Here is a 16213-nt window from a genome sequence, read left to right as displayed (position 1 = left end):
AGGCCAAGTATTGTCCCCTGTACAGAGGCCATGTATTGTCCCCTGTACAGAGGCCATGTATTGTCCCTTGTACAGAGGCCATGTATTGTCCCTGTACAGAGGCCATGTATTGTCCCCTGTACAGAGGCCATGTATTGTCCCTGTACAGAGGCCATGTATTGTCCCCTGTACAGAGGCCATGTATTGTCCCTGTACAGAGGCCATGTATTGTCCCTGTACAGAGGCCATGTATTGTCCCTGTACAGAGGCCATGCCTCCTCTGTGCAGCTGTGATTCCCTCTGACTTATTACATAATGTTTGTCTTGAGCTGGGAGTTGTTTTGAGAAGATTGTGGATATGTCGTCAGCCCAGAGCCCACCAGTATGGGGGAGGCCCCCCGTTTTCTGCCTCCCTCATCCGGTTACCCTGTGAAATGCAACAGTATATGACGTGCTCGGGTCCTTCCATGCGGCAGGGGGCGCTCGCGGTACCGCACCTTGTAAGTGCTGGGCGTGTAGGACGCCTACATCCAGCCAGTACAGCTCGTACACTGGAGAGTGAGTGCGGGGTGCAGCATGGACACTGCGGGGAAGGTGAGCTGTGCGGGGACAGTCCTGGTGACAGTGGCGGGGGTGCTGTGCGGGGACAGTCCTGGTGACAGTGGCGGGGGCGCTGTGCGGGGACAGTCCTGGTGACAGTGACAGTGGTGGGGGCGCTGTGCGGGGACAGTCCTGGTGACAGTGGCGGGGGCGCTGTGCGGGGACAGTCCTGGTGACAGTGGCGGGGGCGCTGTGCGGGGACCGTCCTGGTGACAGTGGCGGGGGCGCTGTGCGGGGACAGTCCTGGTGACGGGGACAGTCCTAGTGACAGTGGCGGGGGCGCTGTGCGGGGACAGTCCTGGTGACAGTGGCGGGGGCGCTGTGTTGGGACGGTCCTGGTGACAGTGACAGCGGTGGGGGTGCTGTGCGGGGACAGTCCTGGTGACAGTGACAGTGGTGGGGGCGCTGTGCGGGGACAGTCCTGGTGACAGTGGCGGGGGCGCTGTGCGGGGACAGTCCTGGTGACAGTGGCGGGGGCGATGTGCGGGGACCGTCCTGGTGACAGTGGCGGGGGCGCTGTGCGGGGACAGTCCTGGTGACAGTGGCGGGGGCGCTGTGCGGGGACAGTCCTGGTGACGGGGACAGTCCTAGTGACAGTGGCGGGGGTGCTGTTCGGGGACAGTCCTGGTGACAGTGGCGGGGGCGCTGTGTTGGGACGGTCCTGGTGACAGTGACAGCGGTGGGGGTGCTGTGCGGGGACAGTCCTGGTGACAGTGACAGTGGTGGGGGCGCTGTTCGGGGACAGTCCTGGTGCTGTTCGGGGACAGTCCTGGTGACAGTGGCGGGGGTGCTGTGTTGGGACGGTCCTGGTGACAGTGACAGCGGTGGGGACGCTGTGCGGGGACAGTCCTGGTGACAGTGACAGTGGCGGGGGTGCTGTGCGGGGACAGTCCTGGTGACAGTGACAGTGGCGGGGGTGCTGTGCGGGGACAGTCCTGGTGACAGTGACAGTGGCGGGGGTGCTGTGCGGGGACAGTCCTGGTGACAGTGACAGTGGCGGGGGCGCTGTGCGGGGACAGTCCTGGTGACAGTGACAGTGGCGGGGGCGCTGTGCGGGGACTGTCCTGGTGACAGTGGCGGGGGCGCTGTGCGGGGACAGTCCTGGTGACAGTGGCGGGGGCGCTGTGCGGGGACAGTCCTGGTGACAGTGGCGGGGGCGCTGTGCGGGGACAGTCCTGGTGACAGTGGCGGGGGCGCTGTGCGGGGACAGTCCTGGTGACAGTGGCGGGGACAGTCCTGGTGACAGTTGCGGGGGCGCTGTGCGGGGACAGTCCTGGTGACAGTGGCGGGGGCGCTGTGCGGGGACAGTCCTGGTGACAGTGGCGGGGGCAGTCCTGGTGGGGGTGCTGTGCGGGGACAGTCCTGCTGACAGTGACCGTGGCGGGGACGCTGTGCGGTGACAGTCCTGGTGCTGTGCGGGGACAGTCCTGGTGACAGTGGCGGGGGCGCTGTGTTGGGACGGTCCTAGTGACAGTGGCGGGGGCGCTGTGCGGGGACGGTCTGCCTTTGTCATGTGGTTGCAGGTGATGAGCCGGCGGTTCTCTGTGCATTGTGCTGTGGGCTGCGGTGACCCGGCTGCGGTGTAGGATCTGCAGTGACTCCTATCCCGTGCTTCTTTTGGCCTCCTGTAATGGTGGATGAGCTTATATGGAGGGATCCCATCCTGACCATGGCCATTATTATTACACGTCTATGAATTGACAGGATTCGTGCAGATGTTATGAAGACCTTCTGCCCCACTGCGGTGGCTATCCGAGCATTACATGGATAGCCTGTCATCTGACTAGCCACGATGTAATATTAGAAGCCTGACCCTCTGGCCATAGTCGGGCTCCATATGATATAGGGGCCTCCATGATGACGGCCACAGCCGTGGACCGGTGTAGAATCGGTTATCTACATATAGTGCACAGTGTATTATCTGTGTGATGTGTGGCAGTAGTCCTCCTGGCTGACAGTCTTGCCACACATTGTCTGTAGTTCTGGCCGTTCACACCTGTCTTCTTTACATAGAAAGAAATGAGAAAGTTCAAAAACGCAGGAAAAAAATGCATCAAGCCGGTTTTGCTTTGTTTCTGCGGTGTTTTTTTTTTTGGTGAATAAAATTAACCTTATTGAACATGTACTTTAGACTAATCACATGTGATCGGACCAAAAAAGGAGCACAGCATTTGGAGCTGCAGAAAAAAAACAATGGCATGTGTGAGCATAACCTTAAAGCACCACTCCAGCGGGGTTTTTTTTGTGGCGCTTAAATGTAAGCCCCCTGCCCCCGGTCATATACTTACCCTCCGACGTCTTCGCCATCTTGTGAGCGCATCTTCTGACTGTCCGGCAGTCAGAAGTTACGTCACAAGCTCTCAATTCAAGTCTATGAGAGTCAGAACTTGGCCAGTACGAGGCATTTGACGCGCCCCCTGGGGCCGTGGAGTACTCGGCTCCGGGCCGGTCTGTTCTTTTGGGATAGTCACGGTGGTGTGACCCGGTCCGTGGCCCCGGGCGGTCAATAACAGAGGGGAATAAAGTTTCGTGACGCCATCCGTGGTATGCAGCTATAGGTGGCCACCGCTGCTGTTCAGATCCAATGGGGCCGTTGGTGATGCAGCAGAGATGGTTCTGCTCTCCACGGGTAGAGCTAGGCCTCAGGGCAGTTAAACAGGTAGCTTTGTTTGTTGGTGTAGTGCAAGTCAGGTGACGCAGCAATTAAGTCAAGGACACAGCGGGGTGCAGTTTTCATGTTTTTACTCACAGTTTTTATGATGTTCCAGGTTACAACTGCCAGCTGGTTATAACAGCCCACCGAGTACTGTGTCCTCCGGGGAAGTGATCCAGCCAGCTCTCAGATAACTTGGGTGCACTTGACCGGGACCCCCTTCTTGTGTACCTTTCCCAGGTCGTCTCTCTGCGCTGGCTCTCGCCCTCCTGCCATCGCCTCAAACACAGTGTCCCGAGCCAGTGGCCGTGGGCCTTGTCAGGCGACGTCCCCTCTGTCTCCTTAGTCCTATATGGTCACCTTTTCAGCGAATGTGTGTGGTTTTGGCTACGGCACTTAGAGATACCGCAGCCTCCGGTTTGCTAGCTGAGTCTTGCAGTCCTCCACTAGTCTGGGGCCGGTCCCCTCCTGCGACCTGATCCCTTCTCCCGACTACGAATGGCGTGAGTTCGGGCGCACGGGTGGACTCCGCACTTCCCGTGCGCCTAGGATCCCTTCTCTGTCACTGGAGCCCTTCTCTGACTCCCTCGCTCCTCTCGTTCTCTCTCCTACTGGGCCCCTCTGCCTGGGCCCTCACTCTCTGCACCCTACTCCTCAACGGTCCTCACTCACTGAGCCTTTCTAGATGTTTCTACCTGTCTTTTTATACTGTCTGTCACTCTACGTGGTCCCCTTTACCTTCAGTCCTTCCTTGTGTGCTGCCCTAAACTACTTCCTCTACCCACCTCCTCTACCTAGTTCCCTCCTCCAGACAGGGACAGGGACTGTGCTCTCCCTCAGGAGCAATCTCGCCCTTTCCTACTGGAGTGATGTGGTGTTGGATGTGGGTCCCGGGTAGTGCTCCCTCCTTACCTGAGAGTGGGGTACCACACCTCTGGCTCAGATGCAGTACCTCTGTGGCGTCTGGACCCGCAGGGGCACCACACTCTCATAGACTTGTATTGTAAAGTGACCTCCGTGCCGTTCCATGAAACACTGGAGCAGCCGGCATGTCACTTTTTGCTGGAGACCGACTGGAGCAACTCTGGAAACTGGTGAAGGTGGCAGCAGGTGAGTATCAGTCAGGGGGATTACATTTAAAGCCCCACTCCAGCTGTGCAATAAAAAAACTGCTGGAGTGGGGCTTTAAGGGTATTTCCATGGGGATACGCATCTGCTGAGGATATTCCGCAGTGGCAAATTCTGCACAACATTGTGTGGATTTTGTGGCACATTGAGCTGTGAAACTGCTGCTGGGTCTCATTAATTATGAGGTCTGTTTGTTTTTTTATTGAAAAAAAAGAAATCTTGTAAGCAGAAATTTTTCTTTCTAAAAAACGGAACCCTGATGGACCAGCGAGGTACCACTTCCTCTGTTTTCCGTTTGTATTACTGGTGCAATAGATCACTTATTACATTTGTCTGTCCCTTAAACTTACTAGACAGCGAGAGTGTCCGAGTGGAAATGGGAGCAGAACCTTACAGTGAATTGCCACTCCCTCAGTTTGGTCTGTATGTAAAGATGGGGGTACATGACAACTTGGGTCATATGACATGGTGCGGCTTGTGACATAAGCCTGGGATGTGACTGTTGCCAAAAATCCAAACCTGTTGGGTGTTTGGGAACAGTCGCACACATCTTTTCCTTGTGTGACGACGACTTTAGTGCAGCGTGATTGGAGTTTTTTTTTTTTTTTTTTTTACGGCCAAATTGCAACTCTGAAGTAGTCCTATGGCAGCAGGCGGCAAAACCATCTCACAAATGAGACTTGATGTCACTCCACAAGTCGCCATGTGCCCCTAGCCTGAGATATTGGGTTATTTCTTGTTCTAGGTAATTACCTGCAGAGCCGCAGTTGCATGGGAGGCAGGAAAACCTCTGTCACTTGAAGAAGTAGAGGTGGCACCACCTAGAGCCCATGAAGTGCGCATTAAGGTAACCTTTTGTATAGTGCCCTCTGCATTTATAGGACTGGTTGCTCTTTATAGGGACAGGAATAAGCTGCCATAAATGTTAGTTTATTGCCTCACTTGCTATTTGTGAACTTGCAGATCGTGTCCACGGCTGTGTGCCACACTGATGCCTATACTTTAAGTGGTGCTGACCCTGAAGGATGTTTCCCAGTGATTCTCGGCCACGAAGGAGCTGGAATTGTAGAAAGTGTAGGAGAAGGCATTACAAGAGTTAAAGCCGGTAACTACAAATCCACATAATGGCTAACCTGAGGAAGGTAGGAAAGTCCTGAGGAGTGCAGTGTGCCCAGTGTATGAAGCTGGCATCCATGTATTGGGTGTGCCTGTGCAGAGGGGTCATCTGTGGGATCCTGTCACCTTCCAGAAATATCCTACAAATCATGACTAGAGTAAGATACTGCAAGAGATTTCCATTGAGGTAACAAACTGACAAACACTCTCCGACATCCGTGTGTCTGTTTTCCATTATGTTTATGGCATCCGTCACACAAAGGAACACAATAATTTGTCAGCGTTTTATGAGCTGAAACTGGAATTCCAGTAACAGAAATATAACATTACCCAGTGCTGTGTGAAGGTGCTGGTCCATTGCTGTCCTGTTTTCTGGAGGACGAGCTGCTCGAAGTTTTAGCTTTTCCTTCTAGATAATAGTTCAAGAACAAAACGGAGGACACCCCTCTATTTACTAATGTTACCCTAAAAAGCAGTTTGTCTAAACCAGGTCACCTCCCCCACCCCATAATTTTCTTATGGGAACTACAGTGCTGGCCAAAAGTATTGGCACCCCTGCAATTCTGTCAGATAATACTTCGTTTCTTCCTGAAAACGATTGCAATCACAAATTCTTTGGTATTATTCTCTTCATTTAATTTGCTTGCAAGGAAAAAACACAAAAGAGAATGAAGCAAAAATCAAATCATTGATCATTTCACACAAAACTCCAAAAAGGGCCGGACAAAAGTATTGGCACCCTCAGCCTAATACTTGGTTGCACAACCTTTAGCCAAAATAACTGCGAACAACCGCTTCCGGTAACCATCAATGAGTTTCTTACAATGCTCTGCTGGAATTGTAGACCATTCTTCTTTGGCAAACTGCTCAAGTCCCTGATATTTGAAGGGTGCCTTCTCCAAACTGCCATTTTGAGATCTCTCCACAGGTGTTCTATGGAATTTAGGTCTGGAATCATTGCTAGCCACCTTAGAAGTCTCCAGTGCTTTCTCTAAAACCATTTTATAGTGCTTTTGGAAGTGTGTTTTGGGTCATTGTCCTGCTGGAAGACCCATGGCCTCTGAGGGAGACCCAGCTTTCTCACACTGGGCCCTACATTATGCTGCAAAATTTGTTGGTAGTCTTCAGACTTCATAATGCCATGCACAAGATCAAGCAGTCCAGTGCCAGAGGCAGCAAAGCAGCCCCAAAACATAAGGGAACCTCCGCCATGTTTGACTGTAGGGACCGTGTTCTTTTCTTTGAATGCCTCTTTTTCTTTCCTGTACACTCTATGTAGATGCTTTTTCCCAAAAGCTCTACTTTTGTCTCATCTGACCAGAGAACATTCTTCCAAAACGTTTTAGATTTTCTCAGGTAAGTTTTGGCAAACTGCAGCCTGGCTTTTTTATGTCTCGGGGTAAGAAGTGAGGTCTTCCTGGGTATCCTACCATACAGTCCCTTTTCATTCAGACGTCGACAGATAGTACGGGTTGACACTGTTGTACCCTCGGACTGTAGGGCAGCTTGAACTTGTTTGGATGTTAGTCAAGGTTCTTTATCCACCATCCGCACAATCTTGCGTTGAAATCTCTCGTCAATTTTTCTTTTCTGTCCACATCTAGGGAGGTTAGCCACAGTGCCATGGGCTTTAACTTCTTGATGACACTGCGCACGGAAGACACAGGAACATTCAGGCCTTTGGAGATGGACTTGTAGCCTTGAGATTGCTCATGCTTCCTCACAATTTGGCTTCTTTGGTCTTCTTTCTTTTCTCCATGCTCAATGTGGTACACACAAGGACACAGGACAGAGGTTGAGTCAACTTTAATCCATGTTAACTGGCTGCAAGTGTGATTTAGTTATTGCGAACACCTGTTAGGTGCCACAGGTAAGTTACAGGTGCTGTTAATTACACGAATTAGAGAAGCATCACATGATTTTTCAAAGGGTGTCAATACTTTTGTCCACCCCCTTTTTTAGGTTTGGCGTGGAATTATATCCAATTTGGCTTTAGGACAATTCTTTTTGTGTTTTTTTCATTGAAGACAAATTAAATGAAGAGAATAATGCCAAAGAATTTGTGATTGCAATGATTTTCAGGAAGAAACTGAGTATTATCTGACAGAATTGCAGGGGTGCCAGCACTGTAGATGCACATTGTACCCTTTCCCATTGACATTTTGCCTTGTACAGCTGTTGTTACCATTGAGTAAAACATATAGCCGCTGTAACCCTGATGTAGGAACTTGTTATATTTATCACTATCCCTGAAATGTACATATATACAGTCCTAAAGTGAACTGTACAGTCTCAATGACAGTCCCGTTTTGTATCTCCAACACCTGTGCAGACCTGTGTCTCTCCGTGGTTACAGACTACAAACAATCTGTGTAGTCCAGTCATACTCTCTTCTGTCCCCTATTGATTACATACATTCGACTGCTCCTCTGAGAAATTAAATATGCAAATTGCCTCTTCAGAGAGGAAGAGGACTTGAACTCTAGTGCCACCTATTGGAAGTAGTAATCCTAAAAATCAATATCGACCCTTTAACAAGCCTTGCCACATGATGTAGGATAAAAGCCAAACCAGAATCTCAATTTGCAGACTTATGTTTTGGGGTATTGCCTCTCCTCAGTGCAAAGCATAATATCTGATTTGGCTAGGTGAGAGACCTCTGATTGCTACTTCCAGTTTCCCAGAGGAGCATTGTTGATCTATAAGTCTCCTTACTTTGGCATGTCACTCTTCACAAGGAGAGACATTAACCCTTAGACCCCAGTCAGAGGCCACTTATACATCTAAGGGTGCAATCAGACAAACATATAACATGGCCAACGATCGCATCGCAGTGCACCGACTGGGCCGGCACCTCTCCTGACCTAAGCGTGACAGTGTCATGTATTTCTATACAGCTGTCACGCTCTGGTCAGGAGAGGTGCCAGCCAGTTTGTGCACAGTGATGTGATCATTGCCCGTCAGACTGTGTACCTTATCAGCTCTCAATGTTTGCACTGAAAATGGGCAACACCATGAAACATGTCTGCAAATTGAGATTCTGGTTTTGTTTTTATCCTACGTCATGTGGCAAGGCTTGTTAAAGGGTCGATATTGACTTTTAGGATTGCTACTTCCAATAGATGGCACTAGAGTTCTAGTCCTGTTCCGCTTCAAAGAGGCTATTTGTACGCTTGGATGGAAAGGAGTCTGTAGAATTGGGGAACATGCAGGCTTTGTAGTGTCATGATGACCCAGAATCTGTGGACACACAGTAAGATACATTTATTAATACTATTACCATACTTCTTTCATAAGGCCTGTGTTTTTGTTATATTTTCAGGAGACCGAGTTATTCCTCTTTACATCCCTCAGTGTGGTGAATGCAAATTTTGTTTGAACCCCAAAACCAACCTATGTCAAAAGATCAGGTAACGTTTTTTTTTTTTGCCTATGAATCACTGTGACAATTTGTTTTCTTATTCATTGATGGCATCTGTTAGTAGTATGTTTAATAAACACATTTTTATGGTATTTGCTATATTTCATTTCTTACTGTTTTTATGATTTTTTTACTGTTTCACTTTCTGACTCCGGAGGGTGTGGACATGCCTGTCTGCCTCTCTGCTAGATTGTGGAGACAATACGGCGCCGGACTACTGGCAGCCCATTGCAGCAGCAGAAGCTTCTACTTTATTTCAGTTACAGTTTTGTTACAGTTATTTTATTTTATTATTTTATTACCTTCTTTGGATTGCAACGTTCCTGTATACTCATATATTGGGGATGGAAGATACAACACTTCCCACACTATCAACTGCTGCTGGGCACACAGCACGAGATCTGCACCTGGATCTTCTTCCACCACTTACAAGTCTCCTGCAGGTACAGACACTCTGGGGCACGCAATACAGACCATCTCAGCTAATGCTACTGAAGGATGCATGCTGCTACCTACAGCCTGTGACAGGGATACAGCCATATGTGAGCGGTGGAGGTCACTGCATACGATCTGCCATGGAGAGGACTGGTGTGACGGGTGGAAACAATGACGGGATGGTGGACCCTAGGTCTGTTGCTAAACGAGCAGTGTATTCTAGGGATCGTCTTCTGGAACTGCGCAGGATAAAGTCTTCTCCAGCAGTGGCAATACTGAATGTTCCACGGGAAATAAGGAGACCTTTCAGAGGCTGCAGAGCAGGCAAGAAGATCAAGTCCTGGAGGAGAAGGTTTAAACCAGTGGTCCCATCCATTATCATGGGTAACGTACGATCGCTGGGAAATAAGTCGGATGAACTGCTGGCTCTGAGTAAGACCCAGAAGGAGTTTAGGGAATGCAGTCTCATGTGCTTTACAGAAACCTGGCTGCATGAGGAGGTCCCAGATTCATGTGTCTCGGTACCAGGGTTTCAAATGGTTCGGGCTGATAGAGAGAGAGTTAGATGCGGCAAGAAAAAAGGTGGAGGAGTGATACTCTACATTAACAACAGATGGTGCAATCAGGGGCATGTAACTGTTAAGGAGAAACATTGCTGTCCAAATATTGAACTGTTAGCAGTGGGCCTCAGGCCTTACTATCTGCCTAGAGAATTCACTCTTGTTATTGTAGTTGTGATGTATATACCACCATCTGCGAACCCAGAGGCTGCTGGGGATGTGTTGTCAGGGGTGATGGCCCGGCTTCAGACTAAACACCCAAACTCTCTAACTGTAATTTCTGGGGATTTCAATCGAGTAAAGATCTCATCTGCAATACCAAAGTTCTATCAATATGTCAAATGTCCTACACGGGACAACAACACACTGGATCTCCTCTTTGCTAATGTTAAGAATGCTTATTCATCGGCTGCATTACCCCCCCTGGGGAAATCTGACCACAACCTCATACTATTGTCTCCTGCTTACCAACCAGACATCCGCAAACAACCAGTGACAATTAAAAAGATAAGGAAGTGGTGTCCAGCAGCAGAGGAGGCGTTACAAGACTGCTTTGATTGTACAGACTGGGAGGTGTTGTGTACCATGAAAGAGAATTGTGATGTTAATGAGATTACTGGCAGAGTTACTGATTACATCAACTTCTGTATGGACATTGTAGTACCTGTTCAAGAGATTCGGTGTTATGCAAACAATAAGCCATGGATTACAAAAGAGTTGAAACATTTACTAAACATGAAAAAACTGGCTTTTAAAAGGAAGGACAAGGAGGCATTGAAAATTATACAGCGAGACCTAAAGGGGAAAATTAAGATTGCCCGTGAGGCATTCAGAGTTAAATTAGAAAATCAATTTGCACAAAAAAGCTCCAGAGAGGTGTGGGCTGGAATGAAGCTAGTGACTGGGTTTAAGGCAAGGTCGGAGCAGGGGGGTGGTGGACTTAGAATGGCTAATGAAATGAATGAGTTCTTCAATAGATTCAGCAATAAAGGTGCGGTAGCAGCAGGGAAGGGGGAGGAGGCCGGGGAACAACTAGCTAAATTAACAGGGGGTGAAATAGATCATTTCTCGGTCTCCAAAAATGACGTGAGGGACCAGTTTAGTAAGCTGGCCATTGGCAAAGCAGCAGGGCCTGACGGTCTCAGTCCACGTGTCCTCAGAGTGTGTGCAAATCAGTTGTGTACTGTCTTCCAGCATCTCTTTAACCAGAGCTTACAATCAAAGAGAGTACCAGTGCTATGGAAGACTTCCTGCCTGGTGCCGGTTCCCAAGACTACCTTCCCGGCTTCCCCGGGGGACTATAGACCGGTGGCCTTAACATCGCATGCGATGAAGTCCTTGGAGAGAATAGTACTTGCTCACTTGTGTCCGAGGGTGATGGCGCATACTGATGCTCTTCAGTTTGCGTACCGGCAGGGACTGGGGGTGGACGATGCTGTAGCGTCTCTGCTACAAACAGTACATTCCTTTTTGGACAATAATGGAACCACTGTGCGTGCTTTGTTCTTTGATTTCTCTAGTGCGTTCAACACATTACAGCCACTCTTACTGCGTGGAAAGTTGATTAAAATGGCGGTGGATGAGGGACTTGTGAATTGGATAATTGACTACCTGTCGGATAGGCCACAGTTTGTTAGGTGGGGGACGGCTACATCAGATAGTGTACTGAGCAGTGTCGGAGCCCCGCAGGGAACAGTGCTGTCGCCATTCCTCTTTACATTGTACACAGCTGACTTTCAGTATAAATCAGACCGTTGTCACCTCCAGAAGTACTCGGATGACTCTGTGATAGTTGGCGGTATTGGGAAGGACCGGGATGAAGAGGAATATAGAAGGGTGGTTGCGGACTTTGTAGTATGGTGCCAGGCTAACCATCTAGAACTAAATGTTAAGAAAACCAGGGAGTTGGTGATGAGCTATGGAAGGTGCAAGAAGGTATGCCTACCTGTTACCATTGACGGTCAGGATGTGGAGATGGTGGACAGTTTCAAATATTTGGGGGTTTACCTGGATAGCAAGCTAGACTGGAAGTGCCACATGGAGAAGGTCTACAAGAAGGGGATGAGTAGATTGTACTTCCTAAGGAAGTTAAGGTCTTTTAATGTGTGTGGCAAAATGCTTGAGGTGTTCTACCAATCCATTGTGGCTAGTGCCACCTTTGCGGCAATAATTTGCTGGGGTAACAGTGTGCGTGTTGCTGACGCCAACAAGCTCAACAAACTTATAAAGAAGGCTAGCGCGACGGTGGGCCTACAGCTTGGGACTTTTGAAGAGGTGGTAGAGGATAGGATTAAGAAGAAGTGCAGAGCTATAATGGGCAACAACACACACCCGCTTTATGAACTGTTTGCGAAACAGAAGAGCACATTCAGCAATCGCCTAATACAACTAAGGTGTAAAAAGGAAAAATACAGGAGATCGTTTGTTCCAACAGCTATGGGGTTGTTTAACAAATGTCTGAAAAGCAATGTCTAAAGCATTCCAAATGTTATGTTATCATATGTGTCATGTTCGAGATCTGTGTTCTGCTGCTGTGATACCGCAATTTCCTCCGGGATAAATAAAGTATATCTTATCTTATCTTATCTTATTTAACATGGTATAATGGAACTTGTGCTTTTTACAGGATAACTCAAGGTCGTGGTTTCATGCCTGATGGTACTAGCAGGTTTACCTGCAAAGGAAAACAGATTTTCCACTTCATGGGCACCAGCACCTTCTCTGAATACACAGTTGTTGCTGACATCTCTATTGCTAAAATAGAGGACTCTGCTCCTCTGGACAAAGTCTGCCTGCTGGGCTGTGGTGTGTCCACCGGATATGGAGCAGCTCTGAACACTGCCAAGGTAATCGGATCAAGCGTTTGCATAGGCTCTGTTCACAATAGCTTCCATTATTTAGGATTATCCACATCAAATTTTAAGAATACACAAACATATACCATGAACAGTGTATCTATTAACCCATTCGTTACTTGCTGTTTGTTCTTTCTTTTAATCTTTCCTCATCTCTGCCCCCCCATCACAACTTCCAAGAGCCATCATTTTTATTTTTCCATTGTTCTAGCCGTGTGGGGGCTTTTTTTTTTTCTTTTGTGAATGTAGTATTCAATTACACGGTTCATTTTGCCATATAATTTACTGAAAAGTGAGATGAAATTGTGAAGGAGAAAAAAGCAATTTTGATTTATTTATTTTTTCCTGACAATACGATTCTCGAGGTCAGCACAATTACAGCGCTACCACATCTTTAATATACATAATAAGAAACTTTAACAAAAAAAAAACCAAAACAGAACTTTGCATTTAACCCCTTTACGACCTATGCCGTATAGGTACTTCATTACAGTTAAAGAAGAAAAAAGCAGTATGTACAGACAGGGATCACAAAAAATGAAATCAGAATAGTTTATTAACAAGCAGACCAAAAAAAAACAATTTAAAGTGAAAAAACGCTAAACTTTACAAGACCCCAACATTGTAATGTCTTAGGCCAATCCTCTAAAAGCTGTTATACAACAGTGTACAAACCAATGGATATTCACCCCACAAACATGTGTGATGGTACATTAATAGAAAATGACATGCATGAAAGAACCTCCAATACAGCATAAGCCTAATATCGATAGTACATAATTCAAATGTAGTCATGAAAAATTACTGAAATGCAAGTGCTAAAGGTAATAGTCACTATGTGACATGACACGAGTATAGACCTGTACATAATATACGCTGCTGACATACAAAGGGTAGAAAAGGAATGGGAGTAAAAAGGTAAGACCATTCGTGGCCTGTGAAATAACAGGAGAGGATATAGCAGCCTTGGTTTGTTTTTGAGCGGACTTTTTCATTGATGCCATTTTGGTGTTCATACTTATTTTTTTTTTATTATTGCATTTTTATGGGGCATTGTGGCCACTGAAACGGCATTTTTTTTTTTTTTCTTTTTAAAATATACTTTAAATAATTTAGTACTTTGATGGAATGAACTTGAGCCCCTTCCAGACATTCGACATGTATTACCGTAAAGCGCCAGCACCGTCAGCAGCAGCGGTTGTCAGCTGCAGCACCGATAGCAGCCATTAATCCTTTAGACACCGCAATCAATAGCGACCACAGCTTCTAGATGATTTTGAGAAGTAGGGGGCTCACACTCCATTGGCCCACCCCCTTCCCCCCAGGATCTAATTGTGGAGTGCCAATGGTTGTTATGGCAATCTAAGACTAACTGAACTACAAATAAAGTAATGGTTTAAAAAACGTTATGCCGCTAAAAACTCAGTTTTTGTGTAAAAATAAAAAGAAATAAAGTATACATAATGTATATCGCTGTGTTTGGAACAACCCTAACCATAAAACTGCCCCAATATTTATCCCATATAGTGAAAACCTTAGAAAAAAAAATAGGTCTCTATATGTCACCATCTATGTTGTGTTTTTGTCTTGTGTAGAAAATGGAAGAAAAAGTGATCAAAAAATGATATAGCTTAAAACATTATCTCGTCCCTCAAAGAACAAGTTCCCACATGGCTGTCGTTGAAAAATAAACTTACAGATATCAGAGTATGGCGATGCAAAAACAAATATTTTGTAAAAAAAATAAATAAATATGCAAGAGTTGCAATACATGAAACATATATAAGTGTGGTATAAATGTTATCGTACGGACCCGAAGAACAAAGTTGTCTTTCATTTTTATCAAACAATGGCAGAAAAAATGAAGGATTAAAAACTCATGTCTTGCTCATCCCATATAAAACAAAACCAAAGCAATAGCCGTAATACAGCGGGAAAAATGTAAAAACAAAGTTCTGAAAAAATATGGCTATAATTTTCCTGCCCTGAACAATAAAGTAGTGTTATTACTGTGCTGTAAATGACAAATATCATAATAAATATAAACCCCCACCAATAAGCTGAAACTGCTCAAGCAGCAACTGGAACTAAGCGATGTACAGGCGGAACAAAATAGCCCGCACACCGCTTAGTGGCCACTGTCGAGCACTGCACTTTAGCTCCCATAGAAGTGAATGTACTGCACTACTTGGTTGCAGCTAACAAGCAATGTATGGGGCTGTTGTGTTCCTCTTGTTCATCTTAGTTTGTCGTTCTAGAGAATCCGTTTTCTAGGTAATTTTTACCACAGACTTAACCCGGTAAAACAAAAAAAAATTCAGAATCACATGGTTTTTCACCATTTCACTGCACTTAGTTTTGGTCCCGTTATTCAGTACATGATACAGTAAAGTGGTGCCATTCAGAAATACAAATCAGCCCGCAAAAAAACAAGCCCTCATACTGCTATGTCATTGGAAAATCAAAAAAGTTGACTTTTGGAAGAGGAGGAAAAAAAAAAAGGCACAATGTATTGGGCAGTAACATGACATATTTATAATTTCCATTCTACAATGTTTTGCATACTAATGTCTAGAAAATAATCACTGCACCCATAGATTAATTCCCTTATGGGAGTTTTGTAAAATGGGGTCACTTTTTGGGGGTTTCCTTTAAATGTTGCCCACACTACTCTACTACAGGAAACTCTGTGCTCCAAAAGCCAAATGGTGCTCCTGCTCTTCTGAGCCCTGCCGTGTGCACAAACAGCAATCTGTGACTATGTATAGGGATTATTTACAGGGTACTTTGTTATTTTATTAGCCATGGTAAAGATGTAGCATTTTGAGCAAAATCTACTTGCTGATGTAATTTTTCATTTTCACACAACCAAAGGTACAGACTTTGTTGAAATATCTTTGAGATAAAAATGCTCATTACTTCCCCTGATGACCCCCATGAAAGGTGTGGTTTCTGATAAAGGGGCTCACGTTGCAGCTGTTGTGCTGCTCTATCACATAAGGGGCTCTGCAAAAAGTACAACAATTACAAGTATGCGCTCCAAGAATAAGTGATTAGCATTGCAGACTTGCAGCGCTGGGGTCCAGAGTTCAAATTCCACCAAGGACAACATCTACAAGGAGTTTGTATGTTCTCCCCGTGTTTGTGTGGGTTTCCTCTGGGTACTACGGTTTCCTTACACACTCCAAAGACATATTGGTAGGGATTTTAGATGGTGAGCCCCAGTGGGGGATAGTGATGTCTATAAAGTGCTGTGAAATGAATGATGCGATTTAGCAATGGAGAGTTCATAGCTGGAGACACACCATTGCCAGCTTGACTAGAACAGGCATCCCAGTTCTTCTGCATGAGATGGTGGTGGGGTTTGACTGGAGTGGTGGTCAAGCGTGCATGATTCTGCTCCAGTTACAGACTACAGGAATGATAGATACAGCTGAGCCCAGCACTCACTTTTTCAATCATTCCC

The 16213-nt window shown here is 46.6% G+C and overlaps 1 protein-coding gene across 2 annotated transcripts in view; it reads left to right on the top strand.

Annotated features, from left to right (window-relative positions):
• The first annotated feature begins 417 nt into the window (after positions 1 to 417).
• LOC141153652 (alcohol dehydrogenase class-3) overlaps positions 418 to 16213 on the top strand; it is a 31218-nt gene continuing 15422 nt past the window's right edge. Inside the window, exons 1-5 of one of the 2 annotated variants that reach the window (XM_073638654.1) lie at positions 418 to 573; positions 5106 to 5207; positions 5324 to 5465; positions 8799 to 8886; positions 12519 to 12738. In XM_073638654.1, coding sequence (XP_073494755.1) covers positions 556 to 573; positions 5106 to 5207; positions 5324 to 5465; positions 8799 to 8886; positions 12519 to 12738 — 570 coding nt within the window. In that variant the 5' untranslated portion in view covers positions 418 to 555. The remainder of the gene's footprint in view (positions 574 to 5105; positions 5208 to 5323; positions 5466 to 8798; positions 8887 to 12518; positions 12739 to 16213) is intronic. The other variant, XM_073638664.1, reaches the window with a different exon arrangement.

Source organism: Phyllobates terribilis, unplaced genomic scaffold, assembly GCF_046119375.1.
Source record: "Phyllobates terribilis strain yellow unplaced genomic scaffold, ASM4611937v1 Scaffold_1__5_contigs__length_1240528914, whole genome shotgun sequence".
Lineage (NCBI taxonomy): Eukaryota > Metazoa > Chordata > Amphibia > Anura > Dendrobatidae > Phyllobates > Phyllobates terribilis.
The sequence above is the reverse complement of the archived record's forward strand: the minus strand, read 5'-3'. Positions and strand labels throughout refer to the sequence as shown.